This window comes from Erythrolamprus reginae, chromosome 1 (genome assembly GCF_031021105.1).
Source record: "Erythrolamprus reginae isolate rEryReg1 chromosome 1, rEryReg1.hap1, whole genome shotgun sequence".
In the NCBI taxonomy this organism is placed as follows: Eukaryota; Metazoa; Chordata; class Lepidosauria; order Squamata; family Dipsadidae; genus Erythrolamprus; species Erythrolamprus reginae.
This window is the reverse complement of record NC_091950.1, coordinates 58,161,380-58,185,446: the sequence shown is the minus strand read 5'-3', so window position 1 is coordinate 58,185,446 and position 24,067 is coordinate 58,161,380. Positions and strand designations below refer to the sequence as shown.

The window sequence follows — 24,067 nt, the reverse complement described above, 5'->3', positions numbered from 1 at the left end:
TAAGCAGGAGCAGGCTACCATTTCTAGCCCTCCCGAAATGCGCCAGCAGCAGGTGTGTCAGCTTGCCCCACTGAGCACCTCCGCTGGCTCGCCCCCGTGACAGCTCTGTCGGCTCGCCCCTCCACTGCACCACAAGCCCCTGCCATGCCAGGAACCCTCGCCATGCTGCAGCCCCCGCCACGCCGTCAGCCTCTGCTGTGCCACTTCCTGGCGCTGCTACGAGAGGCCTGTCTACTCCACCGCGAAAGGCAGCTCTGTCGGCTCACCCCTCCACCATGCCGTGAGCCCCCACCATGCCACCCCATCTCACCACCTTCTGGCACTGCCACGAGTGGCCTACCCACTCTGCTGTGAGCGGTAGCTCCCTCCGCTCACCCCTCCACCGCACCATGGTAGTTTACATCCCAGATTACTGCACTTTGCTCTTCCGTGATCTCCTGGTCGATGGGCCATGGCATGGGGACCAAGCAGGGTGGCCCCCAGCTCTGGCCATGCAGCCTGCTCTGTGCTCTCCCGCATGCACCAAGGGATGCCTGCGGTGTGGGAAAGCAGAGAGCAGGCCACCCGGCAAGAGTTCGGGCAGGCTGCTGTTGCTTGTTGGCCTTAGCTGCCACTCTAGGCGCTGCAGCCAAAATCTAATGTGGACGTCCTTATGGCAGCGAGATTTGGGCAAAATTTGCCGGTTTCTTTGCTTCCGCGTATGTGCAGCAGCAAAAAAATGGTAATTTTCACCGGAATCATGCTGGTTGCGCATGCATGGCACATGCGTGCCCGACAGCAATGTAGCAAGCCTACACATTCCATTTTCGCTGCCGGAACAGCGTTTTCAACTGTTCTGGGTGCTGCCCATCACTGATCGTAAGGTACAATAAGCAATCAAATCATATTAGGTGCACCAGTTGCAGCCCTACCTGGACCGGGAGTCACTGCTCACAGTCACTCATGCCTTCATCACCTTGAGGTTCGACTACTGTAACACTCTTCACGGGGCTACCTTTCAAAAGTGTTTGGAAACTTCAGATCATGCAGAATGCAGCTGCGAGAGCAATCATCGGCTTCCCTAGCTATGCCCATGTTACACCAACACTCCGCAGTCTGCATTGGTTGCCGATCAGTTTCTGGTCACAATTCAAAGTGTTGGTTATGACTTATAAAGCCCTTCATGGCATCAGACCAGAATATCTCCGGGACCGCCTTCTGCCGCACAAATCCCAGCGACCGGTTAGGTCCCACAGAGTTGGCCTTTTCTGGGTCCCGTCAACTAAACAATATCGTCTGGCGGGACCCAGGGGGAAGAGCCTTCTCTGTGGCAGCACCAACCCTCTGGAACCAGCTCCCCCCAGAGATTGGGATTGCCCCCACTCTCTTTGCCTTTCATAAACTCCTTAAAACCCACCTCTGCCTTCAGGCATGGGGGAATTGAGACATCTCTCCCAGGCCTATATAGTTTATGCATGGTATGTTTGTGTGTATGTCTTGCTTTTTAAATAAGGGTTTTTTAGATATTTTTAAATATTAGATTTGTTGTAAATTTTTTTTATTATTGCTGTGAGCTGCCCCGAGTCTATGGAGAGGGGCAGCATACAAATCTAATAAATAATAATAATAATAATAATAATAATAATAATAATAATAATAATGAACCAGTCAATATAAATCATAAGGATACAAGCAACAAAATTATAGCCATTAGTTGGAGGAAATGGGTGATGGGAATGATGAGAAGATTAATAGTAGTGCAGTCTTAGTAAATAGTTTTACGTTGTTGAGAGAATAATTTTTTTTAGCAGGGTGATGATGTTCAGGAAAGAACTGTTCTTGTGTCTAGCTGTTTTGGTGTGAAGTGTTCTATAGCCTCATTTTGAGGGTAGGAGTTGAATGTGTGTCCAGGATGTAATTTTGGAACCACTGAATAAAAATTTCAGAGATCCTGGAGCCAGAAAATTGGAAAATGCTGGTGTGGATCCAATCTTCAAAAAAAATTGGGGGGTGGATCAAGGAAACTACAGACTATTAATCTTGAAATCAATACCTAAGAAAATTGTGGCAAAGATAATCAAGCAGTAGATTTGTGAACCTCTAGAAAGGAACAAGGTGAACTGAAGTCAGAATGGGTTTTATGCCAGATAGAGCTTGTTGTGTTCTTTTAAAGAAATACAGAAAATCGCTGTGCCATGATTTAACAGAGCTTATTGCTTTCTTTCATAAAATGACTAAATTAGTGGATGGTTGAAGTGCTGTGGATAATAATAATAATAATTAATAATAATTTATTAGATTTGTATGCCGCCCCTCTCCGAAGACTCGGGGCGGCTCACAACAATAATAATAACAATGTTACAATGGAAAGAAATCTAATATTAAAAAAACATCTAAAAAACCCCATCATTTAAACACCATACATAAAATATAAAAGCCATGGGGAGGTGTCTAAATTTCCCCATGCCTTGCGATACAGGTGGGTCTTAAGTAGTTTGTGAAAGACAAGGAGGGTGGGGGCAGTTCTAATCTCTGGGGGGAGTTGATTCCAGAGGGCTGGGCACTGTTGTCCATAAGCTGTGCGCGTGCGCCCCCCAAATACCCCCCGTGCAACCTTTTCCATGGGTGCGCGCTCCCATCCCCTGCCAGCCCACGGGGGGGGGGGCGGGGGCAGGGAGGTGCAGCAGTAGGAGGAAAGGGAGCCGCGGCTGCCCCTGCCTCCCCACGGTGCCTCCGGCCAAACGTGCCCCTGGCTTCTTGGCCCTGCCCCCCGCCTGCCCGATCCACCCCCTCTCCTCCTCCGCCTCCTGCCTTGGGGCACAACTTCTCCCGCGGCAGTGGCGGCTGCAGGACGAAAGCGCTGCCAGCCAGGGGGCTGCGAGAGAGGGCTTTCTCCGTGGGCTTCGGGAATGCCTGCCCCGCCCCTCTCGCAGCCCCTTCGCTGCGAGCGCTTTCGTCCCAGACTTCCAGCAAGGGGCTGCAGTAGAGGCAGGGCAGGTGTTCCCGAAGCGCTCAGAGAAAGCGCTCTCGCAGCCCCCTTGCCGTCGGTGCCTCCGTTCCGGAGCTCCGCCTCACAGCCGATCACCCTGCCGCCGCCCCATGGCTACTGCCCAATGCTGCTGCTGAGAGAAAGAGAGAAGGGGGGGAGAGAGATAGCAAGAGAGAGAAGAGAAAGAAAGCAAGAGAGAGAGAGAAAGAAAACAAGAGAGAAAGAGAGAGAGAGATGAAAGGGGGGGAGAGAGAGATAGCAAGAGAAGAGAAAGAAAGCAAGAGAGATAGAAAGAAAGAGTGAGAGAGAGAGAAAGAAAGAGAGAGAGAAAGAAAGAGAGAGAGAGAGCAAGAAGGGGAGAGAGAAAGAGAGAAAGAGAGAGAAATGACTCTTGGTTTAAAGCATATGGTAAAAAGCACCAAAATAATAACAGAGAAAAAAACCCCCAGCCGTTTGTGTATGTGTGTATGTGTGTGTGTGTGTGTGTGAACTCTTGAACCATTTCCAATAGCTCACCTCTAATTGGAAATGGTTCAAGAGTTCACACACACACACACACACACACAAAAGGGGGTAGGAGACAGGGATGGAAAAAGAGAAGATAATAATAGTAATAGATTTTGGTTTTGTTTTATTATTAATTTCTTTTAATAAAAAAAGAAGGGAATTTTTTCTTATTTGTTTGTTTGTTTGTTTGTTTGTTTGTTTGTTTGTTTGTTTGTTTGTTTGTTTGTTTGTTTATTTATTTATTTATTTATTTTTCTATGCCGCCCAATCCCAAAGGGACTGTCGCTCAGACACTATACTTTTCCGCCCACACCAAAAAAAAATTAGAGGGGAACATTGGGGCCGGGGCCACCACAGAGAAGGCTCTTCCCCTGGGGCCCACCAAATGACATTGTTTAGTCGACAGGACCCGGAGAAGGCCAACTCTGTGGGACCTTATCGGCCGCTGGAATTCGTGTGGTAGAAGGCGGTTCTGAAGGTATTCTGGTCCGATGCCATGTAGGGCTTTAAAGGTCATTACCAACACTTTGAATTGCGACCAGAAATTGATCAGCAGCCAGTGCAAGCCACGGAGTGTTGGAGAAATGTGGGCGAATCTGGGAAGTCCCACGATAGCTCTCGTGGCTGCATTCTGCACAATCTGAAGTTTCCAAACACTTTTCAAAGTAGAGAGCATTGCATTAGTCGAACCTCAAGGTGATGTGGGCATGAGCGACTGTGAGCAATGACTCCCTGTCCAAATAGGGCCGCAACTGGTGCACCAGGCGAACCTGGGCAAACGCCCTCCTCACCACAGCCAAAAGATGATGTTCCAATGTTAGCTGTGGATCGAGGAGGAGGCCCAAGTTATGAACCCTCTCTGAGGGGGTCAATAATCCCCCCCCAGGGTAATGGACGGACAGATGGAATTGTCCTTGGGAGGCAAAACCCACAGCCACTCCATCTTGTCCATCCATGCGGGGATTGCCAAACAGTGGGGGTTTCTTTTTTTCTTTCTCCCTTGAAGGTCCTCCAGCACCCCTTTTTGGCCTAGCAAGTGTCCCTACAGCCCCTGGGAGCCAAAAGGATGGGGGGACACTGTACCTCCTGTGACCTGTTTAGGGCCTAGCAAGCTCCCTACAGGACCCTGGGAGTCAAAAGGGGCACAGGGGGACCCTGGAAGCAGGGTGGGTTTTAATTTACCTGGCTGCCAGTTCGCTTCCTCCCATGCCACGTGGCAAAAAAAAACAAAGCCAAAAAACAGATGGTGACCACATATATAGTGCCAGAACTACATAACTATAAAAGTTTTCCAAAAAATATTCAATTACAAGAAGGATGGCGACACCTACAGATGAGCACCGACCGATCTGGTTCAGTGATGTCATCATGATGTCACCAGTGGGTCGCTACTGATTTGGGTGAAATGTTCTGAACCAGGAGGAACCCATCCCTGCTACAGCTCCTCCCAAAAAAGCAATAGTTAAAAAAGAATAGTCGAAACTGTTCATTTCACATCTCTTCCATTTTACACACCTGGTTTCCATAAGCATATATAAAATGACTTCCTTCATGAAAATATAATCCAGTTGCTTGAAAACTTTTTCCTGGAAATTTGAAAGAAGGAAATTTGGGTTTTTTACCCAATGCACCATTTTTTAACTTATGCACAGATACAAGATGTTCATCCTGGGAAGAAAAGAAAAAAATTACTACATTTTGTAACATATCAAAGGCACAGAATAAATTAACAATAACTACATTCCTAAAGAATGGTCCTATTATCCCGGAATTTTGAATGAAAATGGGCAGAAAAGGACAACTGCCGGTTCTTTTTAATTTTTTCTTTGTGGAAATTCATTCTACCAAAGGATCTGAATATAATCTCTTGTAATGGAGAATGCAATCAATTTTCTTTGCTGGCAAGACCCCTTAAGGCAATTTTTGATCCATATGAAAACATTTTAACAGGTGCTTATTTTTAAAGATGTATTCCCATGAGACTTATTATAAAAACTTGTTAAAGCACAAGATTATAATGAGAAACTATAGAGGAATGATAACATTACAACTGGACAGTTAATGATTTGTTCTACAGGAAGTGATAAATGCTAAAATTCTGGTAGTCTTTAGAGTGGATGTGAGAATGCCCCGGTTAGCCATATATTTAAAGATGTAATAATTCCCATACTGGCGAATAGAGATTATTCAGGGTTGAATGGCTGCATTTTTTGAATTTGCTTCTCTGTTGGAATAAAAGCAAGTTCAGAGAACATAAAGAATTCAACCCTATGCTGATTATTATTTAAAACTAATTAAAGATCATAACAACTTTGAAACTAGTAAACCAGGAGTGTCAAACTTGGTTTCACTGAGGCCCACATAAGGGTTGTGTTTGCCCTTGAGCGGCCAGGGTGGGTGTGCCCAGTTTGACATTACTCATGTTGAGTGTGCCTGTACTGGGCCGAGCGCTCCGCCAGTGAAAATGGGCTCTCGAGCTCTGTTTTCGGCTGTGATGGCTTCCTGCAACACTCTACCGGGGGTGGGTTCCTCCTGGTTTGGACTGGTTCACCCAAACTTGTAGCAAACCACTGGTGATGTGATGATGATGTCACTGAACCAAATCAGTCAGTGCCTGTCCAGTGCCATCTTTTTATTTTTTTTCTTCTGAGCATGTGCAGAAGCCAGGTTTCTAGCACTGTGCGTGTGGTCACCAACTTGTTTTCACCTTTCTTCCTTTTTAATTTTTTTGAATTTTATTTTATATTATTTTTATTTTTCTTCTGAACATGTGCAGAAGCTGAGTATCTGGCACTGGGAATGCAATCGCCATCTTGAAGAAGTGAACAGGCAGCTAGGTAAGTTAGAACCCACTCCTGCTTGGGTCCCTTCTACTTTTCAGTCCCAGAAAGCAGCTGAAAAATGTCCTACTTTTATTTTGCAGTCATGCACCATTTTCTGCCCTTGCCTCCTTCCCATTTTTATTTGATTTTCCCTCCCACCCTGAAAACTAAAGTAAATGGGGGGAGGGGGAAAAGAAGGATTCGGGAGTGGGAAGGGAAGAGTTTGGGAAGAATGAGGACAAGGAGGGCTTCCTGGCTCAGGGAAGGCTTGGAGTCTGGAATCCAGAGCATGCCTTTCCCCATCTCTCTTGCAGTGCTTTTATTTACAAAGCCTCTCCCCCAATTCAGTTTATTTCTCTAAAAATGGAGCTCTTGTTCCTAAGCAGTTAGTGTAAAATGAAAGCAGCATTTAAACGAAACATAGTTGAGCTAGATTGTAAGGAAAACAAGAACTATCAAGCTTCAGTGCAAGCCATATTAATGAGTTTTAATGTCTGGTTAAAATGGGTAGTGCTTCTATTTAAAAAAGAAAAGCATAGCTCAGGGAAGTTGTTGTAAGTGAGGTGCATAGTGTCACCAAACCATCAAGTGCAGTTAGTAGAAATAAAAAGAGGACACATTTTCTTGTGGGTTACTCAGCTGTTAGAAGTGTTGATTTGGGACAGAGTAAGGATGTGGTGAAGCTGATGAGGTGTCTCCAGGGCCCACTGCCAGCAGGAACAGGAGGCGGATTACAAATATTGTCAAGGCTGTGAGTAAAGGTAATAACGTTGATGTGGTGGTGCATCTTGGCACAAATGATTTGTCCCAGAGAAATGTTAATGTAGTAAAAAGAGATTTCCAATGTCTAAGCGTGGAGCTGGGTAGAATAACTGATTCAGTAACTTTCTCAGATGTGTTACCGGTTTGTGGCCAAGAGGATAAAACAACGTGTATCAGAGAGTTTAATGTGTGGTTAAGGCAGTGGTGTAAAGCGAAAGGTTTTGGCTATGTAAGTCATGATGTCAGTAGGTGGTCTAATAGGGAGTTGTTTAAGAGGGATGGTTTGCATCCATCATACAGAGGTACCCAGGTACTCGGTGAGGAATTCAGAACTTTTTTGGACAGGCATTTAAACTAGGTAAAGGGGACAGAGATGTAACTGATGTGGGTGATTTCTGTCCCCGACCAATGAGGATAAAGCAGTTTTTGGAAGTTTATGAAAAGGGAGCTGCAAATAAAATAGATGTAGTTGTTGATGATAAGGGGCAAACTAATAATGAAAATAATGTTCTTCGGGTAATGTGTACGAATGCTCGAAGCTTGAGCAACAAGCTCTGTGAATTAATGGCCATAATATCTAGAGATAATTTGGACATGGTTGCCATAACTGAGACATGGTTTAAGGATTCTAATGAATGGGAAATATCCATACCAGGATATACAATGTATAGGAAGGATAGAATAGAGAGAAGGGGAGGTGGAGTAGCCATTTATATTAAAGAAAGTCTAAAAACAACTAATTCAAAATACATGTCAAGATCTAGAGACTCTCTGGATTTGCATGCAAAATAAAGAAGGTTCTGTCATTAGAATTGGGGTGATCTATAGGCCTCCAGGGCAATCCGAGGAATATGACAACAAGATGGTGGATGAAATTGCCCAAATGGCAGTAAAGGGAGATATTGTGGTTATGGGTGATTTCAACATGCCTGATGTTGACTGGAATATCCCCAGTGCCCTTACATGCAAAAGTAAGAATATAGTAGAGGCCTTTACAGGAGCAGCTCTGGCACAGATGGTTAAGACACCAACTAGAGGGGAGAATATTCTAGATTTAGTTTTTACAAATGGGAATTGGGTTTCAGATGTCAAGGTGGGAGAAAATTTAGGTTGCAGTGACCATCTATGTTTGTGGTTTGATGTAAAAACTCATTGTGAACAATCCTATACTGCAACCAAAGTATTGGATTTCAGAAAAAGAAATTTTAATGCAATGGGGGAATATTTAGATAATGAATTAAAGGGGAGGGATAAAATGGCAGGAGCGAGCACCCAGTGGACTGTATTAAAAAAGGCCATCATAAAAGCCACTGGACTGTATGTAAGACAAATAACTAAAGGTAAAAGGAAGAAGAAACCGCTATGGTTTAGCAATGATGTAAGGGCTATAGTCAATGAAAAAAAAGGCTTCCTATAGGAGGTATAAAGAGTCTGGAAGTATAGCTGATAGGGAGGTGTATAAAATGAGACAGAAGGAGGAGAAACAGATAATATATGCTGCTAAAGCCTCAAAAGAGGAAGAAATTGCCAAATCTTTAAAGAAGGGGGATAAAACCTTCTTCAGATATATTAGTGATAAGAAGAAGAAAAACTGCGGCATCACTAAGCTTAGTACCGGGAATAATACATGCATTAATGGGAATAAGGAGATCGCTGACCATTTCAATAGCTACTAATGTTCAGTTTTCTCAAAAGACACCTTACAAAATAATACTATAGAGGGATATAGCATTGCTTCCAGCTGTACGGATTCAGCTCCAGTGATCTTAGAGGCTGATGTCTTAGAAGAACTTGAACGATTAAAGATGTTTATAAATGGATAGATAAGAAAAAATAAGATATATCTTTAGTTGTTTTTTTTTGTATTAGTTTTACCTAGGTGATAATAATATTAATATTAGTTTAAAAGGACTTTTTGATGATCATGATATAGTAGTCTATGTATGTATAAGTATAAGCAACATACCAAGATCCTCGATGTATAATAGTTGAATTTAGTTTTATTGTTTGGATTGAAGGTTTTTTTACTATAGTAATTAGGATTATATTAAAGGTATTTTTTGGTAATTATGTTATACTAACCCTACTTAACACTCACATCAAGATCTGTAAAACTTTAACTCAAATTTATTAACTTTTTTTATTATAATAGTTAACATATATTTAATTATGTATTCTTTTTCTATATTTGAATGTATACTTTCATAAGAAGCGGGGGAAATATACCCCCACTTTATGTTTATTGTTTGTATGTATTTGTTTGTTTTTATGAAAAATAATAAAAAAATTGTAAAAAAAATAAAAAAAAATAAAGATAAATAAGGCAATGGGTCCAGATGGCATCCACCCCAGAGTTCTTAAAGAACTCAGATCTGTCATTACTACCCCCCTGACTGATTTGTTTAACCAATCCTTGTTAACAGGAGAAGTTCCTGAGGATTGGAGAATGGCCAGTGTTGTGCCTATTCACAAGAAGGGCAGTAGAGAAGAAGCTGGTAACTACAGGCCAGTTAGCTTGACATCAGTTGTAGTTAAAATGATGGAGACTCTACTCAAAAAGAGGAAAAATCAGCACCTAAAAAACTTATTGGACCTAAATCAGCATGGCTTTACTGAAGGCAAATCATGTCAGACTAATCTCATCGATTTCTTTGACTATGTCACAAAGGTGTTGGATGAAGGTGGTGCCGTGGATATTGCCTACCTGGACTTCAGCAAAACCTTTGATATGGTTCCACATAAAGAGCTGATAGATAAATTAGTGAAGATTGGACTTAATCCCTGGATAGTTCAATGGATTTGCAGCTGGCTGAAGCGTAGACATCAGAGAGTTATTGTTAATGGCGAGTATTCTGAGCAGAGTCAGGTTACAAGCGGTGTGCCACAAGGGTCTGTTCTGGGTCCTATTCTTTTTAATATGTTTGTGAGTGACATAGGGGAAATTTTGGTAGGGAAGGTTTGCCTATTTGCCGATGACTCTAAAGTGTGCAATAGGGTTGATATTCCTGGAGGCGTCTGTAATATGGTAAATGATTTAGCTTTACTAGATAGATGGTCAAAGCAATGGAAATTGCAGTTTAATGTTTCCAAATGTAAAATAATGCACTTGGGGGGGAAAGGAATCCTCAATCTGAGTATTGTATTGGCAGTTCTGTGTTAGCAAATACTTCAAAAGAAAAGGATTTAGGGGTAGTGATTTGTGACAGTCTCAAAATGGGTGAACAGTGCAGTCAGGCGGTAGGGAAAGCAAGTAGGATGCTTGGCTGCATAGCTGGAGGTATAACAAGCAAGAAGAGGGAGATTATGATCCCGCTATATAGAATGCTGGTGATACCACATTTGGAATACTGTGTTCAGTTCTGGAGACCTCACCTACAAAAAGATATTGACAAAATTGAACGGGTCCAAAGATGGGCTACAAGAATGGTGGAAGGTCTTAAGCATAAAACGTATCAGGAAAGACTTAATGAACTCAATCTGTATAGTCTGGAGTACAGAAGGAAAAGGGGGGACATGATTGAAACATTTAAATATGTTAAAGGTTTAAATAAGGTCCAGGAGGGAAGTGTTTTTAATAGGAAAGTGAACACAAGAACAAGGGGACACAATCTGAAGTTAGTTGGGGGAAAGATCAAAAGCAACATGAGAAAATATTATTTTACTGAAAGAGTAGTAGATCCTTGGAACAAACTTCCAGCAGACTTGGTAGATAAATCCACAGTAACTGAATTTAAACATGCCTGGGATAAACATATATCCATCCTAAGATAAAATACAGAAAATAGTATAAGGGCAGACTAGATGGACCATGAGGTCTTTTTCTGCCGTCAGACTTCTATGTTTCTATGCAATGTAAACTGCAGTTTAATGTTTCCAAATGTTAAATAATGCACTTGGGAAAAAGGAATCCTGAATCTGAATAGTGTATTGGCAGTTCTGTGTTACCAAAAACTTCAAAAGAGAAGGATTTAGGGGTAGCAGTGTGGTCAGGTGGTAGGAAAAGCAAGTAGGGTGCTTGGCTGCATAGCTAGAGGTATAACAAGCAGGAAGAGGGAGATTGTGATTCCGCTATATAGAGTGCTGGTGAGACCACATTTGGAATGTTTTGTTCAGTTCTGGAGACCTCATCTACAAATAGATATTGACCAAATTGAACGGGTCTAAAGACGGGCTACAAGAATGGTGGAAAGTCTTAAGCATAAAACGTATCAGGAAAGACTTAATGAACTCAATCTGTATAGTCTGGAGGACAGAAGGAAAAGGGGGGACATGATCGAAACATTTAAATATGTTAAAGGGTTAAATAAGGTTCAGGAGGGAAGTGTTTTTAATAGGAAAGTGAATGTAAGAACAAGGGGACACAATCTGAAGTTAGTTGGGGAAAAGATCAAAAGCAACATGAGAAAATATTATTTTACTGAAAGAGTAGTAGATCCTTGGAACAAACTTCCAGCAGACGTGGTTGGTAAATCCATAGTAACTGAATTTAAACATGCCTGGGATAAACATATATCCATCCTAAGATAAAGTACAAGAAATAGTATAAGGGCAGACTAGATGGACCATGAGGTCTTTTTCTGCCGTCAGTCTTCTATGTTTCCATGTTTCAGACTATTCCTATGATTTTTTGCTCCTATATTCTGTTGTTTAGGTATAAATTTTGTTAATGTAGAAATTTTACTTAGAGCCTATTAAACAATGGAAGTAGCTCCCTGTGTGCAATCGTGTATATCTATTAGTAGTATATAAAACTGAAAAATAGTAGCCTTAGTCCAAAGTAAATATGCATAGGCTTTACTTAGTTGAGAGAAAGGGTGTTGATTTGTATCAGGTGTATTATAGAGAGAAATGAAAACTTCTGTAAGTTGCATGACTGTCAAGCCACTCCCACCCAGTCACATGACCATCAAGCCACGCCCCAAAATTAAGCCACACCCACAGAATTAAGTCACAAAGTTTGGAACCCACCCCTGCCCTCTACCAATGAAAATAGAGCTCCTGCAACCATCTGCCAGTGAAAAGAGAGCTCGGAAAGGCTTGCTGTAGGCACCCTCCATTTTCATTGGTAGAAGCACAGACTTCAGATTTGGGTTTCACTCAGATGTACCAATATTGCTTTCCTAATAAATTGGAAGTTTGGGGAATACTTTGCCTTGGACTCTATTTAAGTTTGCATGATATTTAGAACCCTCATATTTAGATAATTCGAATTTGAAACTATTTCTTTTTAAAACATCATAATATGAATAGTTTGAAAGAAAAACCTGAGTGTGTACCAGTATCATAAGGATAAAATTGGCAAAGGGCATAAAGATGGATATATTGTTCTTCAAAAAGATATTTGAAGAGCAATAAATTCACATAACTGAACAATAAAAAATAAGTACTGGGATAAGGAGAAAGTTGAGGCGGTTTTATAAGTAACCAGTGACACAGAGATAGTAAAGTCCTAGATTGTTTCAGATATATTATCCCATTGATGTTCACTATACCAAAGCACAACTGAAAAATCTTGATCAAATCATTTTTACTATTAAGGGGAGGACAGGGGAGGGGAGAAGGGAAGGGAAGAGAAGAGGAGGTCTCAATAGCAACAAAGGATACACAAATAGAACTAGTAATTGAAAAAGTACAAATTCTAATATTCTTACATTTTGCCATAATAGTGCTATACCAGTATTCTGTTCATGATCAATAACAAATGAAACTACCCGTCTTGATAGATGCTTTTCGGCTTGGGATTTATGTGGTAAGCAACTGTGCCATTTTTTAAATGAATCAGTGCTATAGAAGCAGGTGGATTCCTGTAAAAGCATGAGAAAGATAAATATGAAAGTGTGATATTAAATTGTTAATATATCTAGAAATATATCATTGGCTTAAATGTGGTGCCAAATAATAATAATCAGCATAATAAAACAAATCAGAAAGAAAGGGATCAAGGTCAAGATTTCAAGCTTCCAATCAGAATGAGCTTTCAAAATGCATTTAGACCCTGTATCAATTTTCTGTTTAAAATTATTCCTCTCTCCATTCATCCCCCAATTACTACTTTCTCCCATACAGGTAGGTTCTAATTGGAAACTTCCCGTACATATAAAGCCCAAATTAAAAAAAAAAGTATAGTTGATTTTAAAAAACAGGTGAAGAAAACAGAAAAAAATGAATTCACAAAAGACCAAGTAACCCTTTCTGAGAATACAAATATTTTATTCAGCTATATTGGAGATTTTCTAATTCAGTTGTGTGAACAACTTGTGATTGGCAAACAATGTTTATAGATTAGAATTACACATAGAGGCAGCAGTGGTGGGCTGCTAAGGTGGAACGGTGATGTGTGCTCGCCCCCATGGCTCTGAGTGCTAGTGGAGTCCAGCGCAATTATGCTACTGCACCTATGCAGTTAGCAAAATCTCGCAAAGAGATGCAGGTGCGCCTATGTTTTGGCACAATTTTTTGCTTCCACACCAAAACACAGGAGCACCTGCATCTGCATGTGAGATTTTGCTAACTGCACAGGTGCAACAGCATAATTGCGCTGGACTCCACTGACACTCAGAGCCACGGGGGTGAGCACACGTCACCATTTCACCTTAGCAGCCCACCTCTGGGAGGCAGGCAACAAGGGCTAATAATATTGGGAATGCAATTGATATTTTAATGCAAGTATGAACTTTTGAGCATGTCTGCTTTCCTCACTTAACCTCTATTTGGTGCACTACCCAATATGCTCAACTCGTTTGAGACTTGATGGAACTTTCATGTTTCCATCTTTTCACGTCTGAGTATTCTTGTTAACATCTCGTAACTTAATTTATAGGTTAGTAAATAGATTAGACCTGAGATGGCGAACTGATGGTATGCATGCCACAGGTGGCACATGGAGCTATGTTTGGTATGCAAGCCATTGACTTAGCTTAGCTCAAATGTGTATGTGCATGCCGGTGAGCTGATTTGTGGCTGATGCAGAGGCGCTGGAAGGGCATTTTTGGCCTCTGGAGGCCTCCAGGGAGATGGGGGAGGCCGTTGTTGCCCTCCACAGGCTCCAAGAAATCCTCTAAAGCCTGAGTAGGGCAAAATGTGGGCCTACCGGGTCCACCAGAAATCTGGAAACAAGGGATTGGGGGATTGGGGAGTCATGTGAGCATGTATGTGGGGTCATATGCACATGCATGGGGGCGATGGGAGGGCAGTGAAGGGCTACAAAAATTTGAACTACCATACTGTGGGCATGGCTTATGCAGGATGCCCTGCATTTTCTTTCAACATCTTTCAGTGCAAATTGAGTGCTCTGGGGTGGAGCTCCATTTTTCCTACCCCACTGCATTCCCACCCCTGGCTGTGGGGGACATTGAATTATGGGTGTGGACATTCACATGCGGACAATAGCACACATGAACACGCTTTCAGCACTCGAGGGACAAAAGGTTAGCTGTCACTGGATTAGGATTTAGTAAATAAAGGTATTCCTCAACTTACAACAGTTCATTTAGTGACTGTTCAGAGTTACAATGGCACTGAAAAAAGTGATCACAATTATAGCCTTTGCATCTTCAGGATCATGTCATCAAAATCCAGATGCTTGGCAACAGGTTGATATTTATGACAGTAGCAGTGTGCCAGGGTCACATGATCTCCTTTTGCAACTTTCTCACAAGCAAAGTCAATTGGGAAGCCAGGTTCACTTAACAAACATGTTACTAACTTATCAACTGCAGTGATTCACTTAACAACTGAGGTAAGAAAGACGGTTAAAAGGAGCGAAACTCACAACTCAATTGTGGTTGTAAGTCAAGGACTACCTGTATCTTAGGCTGCAAAATCTCTCTGACAGTCTCTTTACCTTTCTTCTTTTTTAACAGATGGACATATAGGTTTTTTAACAGATGAATAGAATTTGAAGGGACTTTGTAGGTCATCTAGTCCAACCCCATTCTCAAGCAGGAGACCTTACACCTTTTTAAAAAAATGGCAGTCCAATCACTTCTTGAAAATCTCAAGTGATGAAGATCCCACAACTTCCGAAGGGAAGTTGTTTCATTGGTTGATTATTTTCACTGTCAGAAACTTCCTCTTAATTTCTAGGATGAATTTCTTTTTGATCAGTTGATTTTCTTTCTTTCTTTTCTAGCATCAAACCTTCTTTCCAGCAGTGGCAGAAATGACTCTGCATGGTTATCAATTAAATTAAATTAATGCAATTTAAAGTGTTGGTTATCACCTATAAAGCCCTACATGGCTTAGGGCCAGATTACTTATGAGACAGTCTCCTGTCTCACATATTCCAGAAACCCACAGAGTCGGCCTTCTCCAGGTCTCATCAGCCAACCAATGTCACCTAGGGGAATGGCCTTCTCTGTGGCAGCTCTGATCCTTTGGAATGAGCTCCCCCCAGAGATTCGCACAGCCCCAATCAATCCTGGCCTTGAAAAAGGCCACACCTTTGCTGGCAGGCCTGGAGCCATTGAACATTGACATTCTGCTCTGGTTGATAATATGATTGTGATTGGTATAAGTTTGAATGGGCTTAAATGTTTGGGATTTTAAGATTTGGTTTTTATGGCTGTGGTTTATAATTTTATATGTTGTATTTTGTATTGATTTCTATCTTGTAAGCCGCCCTGAGTCCCATGGAGAAGGAAGGCCTAGAAATTTGAATAAATAAATGAATAAAAAAAAATAAATACAATTGAAATTTTATGGACATTGTGCTCACTCCTCTGTATGATGTTGTTGGGTCAGTTTCTATACTAAATAAAATAGACCAAGTCATGATAAAAACATTTCATTATTTGTCTTACCTGGCTCAATGTCTTGTCTTTGTTGAATGAGAGACTGATAAAATCCTCTAGAAGAAAAAGGAAGTGCATGTAATTGCTTACATTTCTAAAGTACAAAGATGCATGCATCTAGTTACATGTGAACAATTGCAGAAAAATGTAGATTTTTTTTTAAAAAAAGCAAGGTAGCACAAATTAACATGACTTTCTGAGACTTGTTTTTAGAAAATTTTTAAGGTGTAATTCACTTTTGAGCAATCACCCAGAGTTATAATGAAGATTGATAGCATCAAAATTTGATAAATAAAACAAAGGGAAGCCAGAACTAGAGTTCAGAAAGTGAATCAGTCAACCCAAAATTAATTAAAGAAAGTGAAATAGGAAGCTGTATGGAGAAGTACAGTTAATATTAATTAATGTTCAAGGTTTGAATGGTACACTAAAAAGGAAGAAAAGGAAGAAAAGCATATGATATCACAAAAAAGTGATATCATATGCTTACAATAAACCCACATTAAAGAAAATGAAAAGAAATATTTATCCAAAATTGGGCAAAGTGTATGTAGATTACTGATTTTAAAAAAAGAGGAGTGGCGATATATATTAAAAATAATATGGAAAATAGAGAAATATACAAGGGTCCAAAGGGAAGAATATTGATGGTTGAAACTAAAATAGGGGATACAAATGTTTTTATAATAAGTATCTATGCTCCAAATAAAGACCAATTTTTTTTAAAAAAAAATTACAAACAAAAATAGCCCAAATGGAATATAAAAGGCTTTGTTTAATTTGGGATTTTAATGGGATAATAGATGGAAAAAAGGACCGTGCAGGGGAGGAAAAGAAAAAGTCAGGAAAATCTACCTTACCAAAAGGGTTTTTTTAATATCATGGAAGAATTCAATTTGATAGATTTATGGAGGACTCTTCATCCAAGATCTAAGCAATATACATTTTACTCTAATCTGCATAAGACATTTACTAGAATAGATATGGCATAGGTATCCAGAGAACTTAGTAAAAAATATAGAAACAATAGAAATAACTCCTAACATATGGGTGGATCACAATCCCATAAAAAAACCTCGGACAAACATAAAACAATACATTAGAAGAAAGTAATCTTTCAAGGGATGAGATCTAATAGTTTTTACACAAAAGATATGGTATGACCTTGATAACCTCATGAAATACCATATTTTTTGGACAATAAGATGCACCAGTGTATAAGATGCACCAAGATTTCAAAGAGATAAGTAAGAAAAAACATTTTCGTCATCCCCAGCCCGAGGAGCACTCTGCAAGCATCCCAAACCTCATGGGTAGCCCATTTTCTGCAAAAAAAACCCCAGACCTGTTTTAAACCCATTTTTTTGCAAAAATGGGGTGGGCAGAATGTTTGGGAATCCTGCAGAGAGCTCCTGGGAGCTAGGGGAAGGCAAAAATGCTGTTTTTGCAAAAAATGCCCCAATTTTTGTCTGTTTTTTTGCAAAAATGGAGGGTGTTCTTGGGGGGAGATGTGTCTTATACACTGAAAAATATGCTACATTGGTGGGTTCAGACATGATATCTTTATTACTAAATCTTTACAAAATTGCAGACATAAAAAGCACTGGTAATATAATTCTAATTTACTATTTTGGATATACCTTTATGCATCATACATTTTACTGCTGGGAAATCTGGTTTTCTTACCTTCGTAGTATTCTCTATTAGCTAAACATTGACGATTATACCAGATTTTTGCCTGATAATAATCATCCTGTGGAAATCAAAATGTGAAATAAATGCTTAAATTGTAAATTGGGACATGATATATGTAAGTATTAAACATGATTAGACCCACTAAATCATTTTCTTTCTGCCACTTGTGAAGCTGAAGAAGATAGATGTTAGGAATATCAAATGCCAGCAAGGTTAGATGACAACCCAGGACCTCTAGTTGTAGTTCTGGTGACAATGGCAATCAACAGCAGAGACCATCACTATAACATTATTATGGAAGAGTAAGTCCAGTAATTCAAAAATAAAGTGGAATTAACCAATCATGTTAATAAAAAGAAGCAGGTAGGCCACATACTAAGAAATAAATATTTCACACAACCTTGTTGATGCAACTCAGATATTTGACTCTTACTAGGGTTTAAAGCCTTCCATCCTTCCAAGGTGGGTAAAATGAGGACCTGGATTGGGGGGCAATATGCTGGCTCTGTTAAAAAGTACTATTACTAACATGTTATAAGCCGCCCTGAGTCTAGGGAGAAGAGCGGCATTTAAAAATTGAATGAATGAATGAATGAATGAATAAATAAATAAATAAATAAATAAAAGTTTATTTTTAAATACTGTAAACATTAAAGAGCATTACTAGTACATATGCCATAAATTCCAATATAAAACAGGCTGTCAGATCCAGGTTTTAAAAATCTCATCCAACACCCAGAAATCTTTAAACTCTTTGCTTCTGATCAAGAGTTACTACTATATCCCTGTTTTGTCTCCAGTCATGAAGGACTCCACAAATAGCAGCTTAGCTAAACACTTGCTACCAGCAATGCCTACAAATTTACATCCCATATCCCGCCCAAATGCTTTTTCTTATTAGTCATGAAACCCCATAATCTCTAAGTAGAAGAATAACCAGAGGTGGGCTGCTAAGGTGGAACGGTGACGTGTGCTTGCCCCCGTAGCTCTGAGTGCTAGTGGAGTCCAGCGCAATTCTGCTACAGCACCTGTACAGGTAGCAGAATCACATGCACATACACAGGTGTGCCCATGTTTTGATGTGGTTTTTTGCTTCCACTTCACTTATTAAGAACTTGGTCTCAAGAGACAACTTTGAGAAACTCCTCTGCATATTTCCCTCCAAGTATATGTAGTTGCATTAAAGACCATATGCTGATTGCGGTTGGTCAGCCAATTGCAAATCCATCAGGTAATGATACCGTATCACATATTGTTCTGTCTTACCAAGAAGATTGTGGTCAAATAATGTACAGTGGTACCTCATCTTACGAACATAATTCGTTCCATGATGAGTTTCGTAAGTAGAAAAGTTTGTAAGATGAAACAATGTTTCCCATAGGAATCAATGTAAAAGCGAATAATGCGTGCATAAGTAATAATGTGTGCGAACGGAGGTCAGGGAGGAGCAGCAAAAGGGGGTGGATGGAGGAAGCAAGGCTAGCGGGGGTACTAGTGAAAAAGTGCATGGGAAGGAAGAAAGGCAAGGGGGGAGCCCCTCCCTTTTCTTTCTTCAAAACACACCCTTTCATTGCCTCTGCAAGGACTCCGTTCTCCTTGCTTGCTTAATGCAAACTCTTTCGCTCTCTCCAAGCCACCCCTCCCTTTTCTTCCTTCAAAACACACCCTTTCATTGCCTCTGCAAGCACTCCATTCTTCTTGCTTTCTTAATATAAACTCTTTCACTCTCTCCAAGCTGCCCTTCCCTTTTCTTTCTTCAAAACACACCCTTTTATTGTCTCTGCAAGCATTCCGTTCTCCTTACTTCCTTCACAGAAACCCTGGAAACAGAAGTCTGAAGGCGGGGCATCCCAGCAGCAGCGCTTTGGGTTTGTAAGGTGAAAATAGTTTGGAAGAAGAGGCAAAAAAATCTTAAACACCTGGTTCGTATCTTGAAAAGTTCATTGGAAGAGGCGTTCGTAAGACAAGGTACCACTGTACTAAAAACTAAGTATCCTGCATTTCATAATTTGGTTATACATTATAATGTATCATTTTAAAGACTCTTCCTTCCTCTCTTTTCTTTTTCTTTTAAAATAAAGATGTTAAAACAAGTACTTAGGAAAGTCAGAAGCTTTCAAGCACCTGTGATTATGTTGTGAAATAGCACGTCAAATAAGTAAATGCTACGACCGTAGCAAAAATATTAACAATTTCTCACCATTTCAAAGCCACATAAAGCTGGTTTGTTGAACTGGAAGAAAGAAAAGGTGCAATAAAAAAGCAGAAATGTATGAATAAATTAAAACTTCTAAAGCTTGCAAAGCAAGTGCAGAAATGTATTATATTATATATTCACCAGTACATGGGCCACCTTGATACAGTGCTATGTCCCAATATTATAAATTTCTCCTGTGTTTGCACTAGCATTTAATTGCCAAATATTTCAGGCATGGCGACTTGGTTTAATTGAGGAGTTTGCAAAGAAGGGGCAATTACATCATTCTTAGGTTTCTAGTATCAAATGTTTATACAGAACCCATTGCTGTGGCTTCTTTGTGGGCTGTTTTTCCCCCCAATCATGTCTGCTTATCTATCCACTTAACCTTGTTGAAGTTAATTTTTAAAAAAATCTTTTTTACTTGCTTAGAATGAGTGCCACAAATAGCAGTCCAACATAGGAGTTCTTACACTGATAGAAACTATTCCTAGAACACAAAGCCTTTTACTAAAAGACTTCAAGTGGAAGCTGCACTGGAATCGTAATATTTTTACCAGAAAGTTGGTATCTAATTCAAGTATTATTATTTTTAAACCAGCTCAATTTATACTGACAATTATTTTAAACTGCCATGAGGGAAAAGGCTTAATTACCTTGAGTTCATAGCAGAATAGTAGAACAGTAACAAGGACACTAAAGAATGGGACAAGTTTAATATAATAGCCATAATATTAATATATCTATTACATGCTAAAGAATATTAATATTATAGCTATTATATTAAAGTTGTCCTGTTCTTTAGCATGTAGTATAATATAATATAATATAATATAATATAATATAATATAATAAATATAATAAATATAATATAATATAATATAATATAATAACAAAATATTATATTATATTACATTACATTACATTACATTACATCACATTTACTATATTATATTATATTATATTATATTATATTATATTATATTATATTATATTATATTATATTATATTTTAATATAATATAATACAGTAGCTCTCTATAATAGCTGCCTTGCCATGAGGACAAGTTAATAACTTTATAGAAGATCAATGACTTAAATAAAACAAAAGCCTCGTCTGTGAGGCCCTGACAGGATTTCTGAAAGCGGCACTGGCAAGAAGCAGGAAGGGTGACGCCTAGCTCCCAAGGCAGAGGTACGGAGAGAGAGAGAGAGTGGAGAAAAGGGAGCGAGAACAGAACAGAAGAAAACAACGGGTATAGTGAGAAGATTAATCTGTCAAAACGGACTTAAACAATGAGGAGAAGAGTGGCTTTGAGAGATTGATACCCAATTTTCAAATTCCTGCTGCTCCTGATTTTCCTACAACCCTCTCTTACACCATAGGTCAGCCAACATTTAAAGAAACAGTCCACGTGGCTCCCTAGAGTAATAATAGACCACTGACCCTGTTTGTGCATGAACCATCCCAAGAAACAGAAATAAATTGTGAAACGTAGTTAAAGCTTCTTGACATACTAACTCAACTGTAAAAGAACTAAATCTTGCTAACACTCTAACACAACTATAGCTATCATTAACCATGCCAAACTAAAAATCAAAACATTTGTAAGACCTATTCTAGAATATAGCTCAACTCTGTGGAATCCACACTGCATATCAGATATTAATACTTCACAAGAAGAGTCCTTCACTCCTCCTCACGTAACAAATTACCCTACTCCTCCAGACTTCAAATACTAAATCTAGAAAATTTACAACTACGTTGTCTCCGAACTGATTTAACTGTTGTTCATAAAATCATACATCATAATGTACTCCCTCTCAGTGACTACTTCACCTTTAACAACAACAACACAAGAGCATGTAATAGATATAAACTGAATGTATATCACTCCAATGTATATCACTCCAATGTATATCACTTGACTGGAAAAAATACGATTTCAGCAATATTACCTGACTCTGTTGTTGCTTCCCCGAACCCCAAAATCTTCAACCTTACATTATCTACAATTGACCTCTCCCCTTAGAAGAGGTCTGTAAGGGGCGCGCATAAGTACACTTTTGTGCCTAATGTCCCTGTCCTACTGTCTTATTATCCTTTCTATTACCACGATCTACTTATGTTATGTTACGTTAATATGTACTATACTTGTTTGACAAATAAATAAATAGAAATATAGGCTATGTTTCTTTAAAATAAATGATTGAAAGTAAAGTCTTTATTTGGCTATATCAAGCCAAATCTTGAGCTACACTCTTGATTCAGGATGATTCAATATACTGCCATCATCAGATTTGCTACATATATGGTGGACATATGCAGAAGCGAGAAATTATTGGGCATAAATTCCAAAGCGGTTAGAAAAGATGACACAGCAACATATTGGCTGAAAACCAAAACTGTTCCTGTTGGGTATTTTATCAGAGAAATATACTTGATCATTAATATAATAACTGCAGCAAAAATGGGTAAGCAGGTAAAATATTGGAATGTACAGAAATGAACAGATTTATGCACCAAGACAAATTCCTTTTGTGTCCGATCGCACTTGGCCAATAAAATTCTATTCTATTCTATTCTTTTTAACAATTGTAATTAAAAGGAAAGAAGAATCGGAGTATGATGGTGTATGGGAGCATTTTAATCATTTGATAGAAAATGAATATAAATGAAAAGATATATGGAGTTAAATAAAATGAAAGGTAAAGATTTAATAGAGGATAAGTTTAATTAAATTGTAGTGGTAAAAGATATTTAATTTAAAATGTTGTACCCAGACGACTCACTGTGATTAATGATGTATTGTTGGTTGAAAAAAATGAAAACTTTTTAATTAAAAAAAATTGCTAGTAGTTTTCATTTTTATAGAAGAGGCAGAGAGAATAGCTATGAAAACAGTTTGGGAATATCTTTCTATATAAACAAACAGGGTATTAATATCTTTTACACTGAGAGTTTTCTAACTTTTTCTTCTAGCTCTGTGTTCTACTTTTTTAGTTTGATCTGGCATAAAGGCACCCTTCATTTTTCCTCAATGGATTTCTGAAAGCAAAAGTGCCACTTCACAAATTTTCTCTGAACATTTTTTCACTATGTTCATTGTTAACTTTACTACATGGTATCATAGGGGAAGGATATATTCAAAACATACTTTTAGTTTATGTTTACCAGGATACCGCAGATCTTCACTGATAAATAAACCCAGTGTAGTAAGCATTACTAAACGTGTGTTCATTAGAATGACATCCACAAGTGCAAGATCAGAGCAATCTGTAGATAAGAAAAAGATTCATGGGAGAGTGGTTATTTCTCTTTATATACCTTTTAACTTAATATTCTACCAATAAGGCAAATAGTGTACATTTATATCTTTATGTTTGTATGCAGGAAAGTGAACAAGAACAAGAACAAGGGGGCACAATCTGAGGTTAGTTGGGGAATGATTAGAAGTAACATGAGAAAACATTATTTTACTGAAAAAATAGAACAAACTTCCAGGAGACGTGGTTGGTAAATCTATGAATTTAAACATGCCTGGGATAAACATATATCCATCCTAAGATAAAATACAGGAAATAGTATAATGGCAGACTAGATGGACCATGAGGGTTTTTTCTGCCGTCAATCTTCTATGTCTCTATGTTTCTATGCAGAAAATATTGTGTTGCTATCTGAGAACTGATATTTACAATGGATTTTAGATGGACTGTATGATGCAATGAGAATGGACATTTATTTATTTATTAGATTTCTATGCTGCCCTTCTTGAGACGACTCAGGGGGGCGTACAACATTATAAATGTAACAATATGTAAGAAATCTAAATTACTAAAAAATATGACAAAACCTGATGGATAGTCATATGCATTCATCCATTTCAATTATACATGGTATTGGCCAGAGATAATCTCATCACTCATGGTCCCCATGCCTCCCGGCAGAGGTAGGTCTTCAAAACTTTACAAAAGACCAGGAGGAAGGGGGTGGTATGTATCTCCAGAGGGAGTTCGTTCTAGAGGGCTGGGGCCACCACAGAGAAGGCTCTTCCCCTAAGACTCACCAGCGAACATTGGCTGATGGGAACTGGAGAAGGCCAACTCTGTGGGACCTAATCGGCTGCTGGGATACATGAGGCAGAAGAGGGTCCCTAAGCCATGTAGAGCATTATAGGTTATAACCAGCACTTAGAATTGTGCCCAGAGACCAATTGGCAACCAGATCAGCTCATGGAGTGATGTTGAAATGGGGGCAGATCTTGGTAGCCCCACTATAGCTCATGCGGCTACATTTTGCACAATTTGTAGTCTCTGAACACTCT

At 39.4% G+C, this 24,067-nt stretch overlaps 1 protein-coding gene across 1 annotated transcript in view; it reads right to left on the bottom strand.

The window, feature by feature from the left end:
* Positions 1-24,067, bottom strand: part of LOC139161085 (cation channel sperm-associated auxiliary subunit beta-like) — a 203,989-nt gene that overhangs the window by 134,987 nt on the left and 44,935 nt on the right. The window contains exons 8-13 of the mRNA XM_070739810.1: positions 22,901-23,019; positions 19,747-19,779; positions 17,538-17,604; positions 15,861-15,907; positions 12,711-12,863; positions 4,991-5,143 (exon numbers count right to left, since the gene is read on the bottom strand). Of these exons, the coding sequence (XP_070595911.1) occupies positions 4,991-5,143; positions 12,711-12,863; positions 15,861-15,907; positions 17,538-17,604; positions 19,747-19,779; positions 22,901-23,019 (572 nt within the window). The remainder of the gene's footprint in view (positions 1-4,990; positions 5,144-12,710; positions 12,864-15,860; positions 15,908-17,537; positions 17,605-19,746; positions 19,780-22,900; positions 23,020-24,067) is intronic.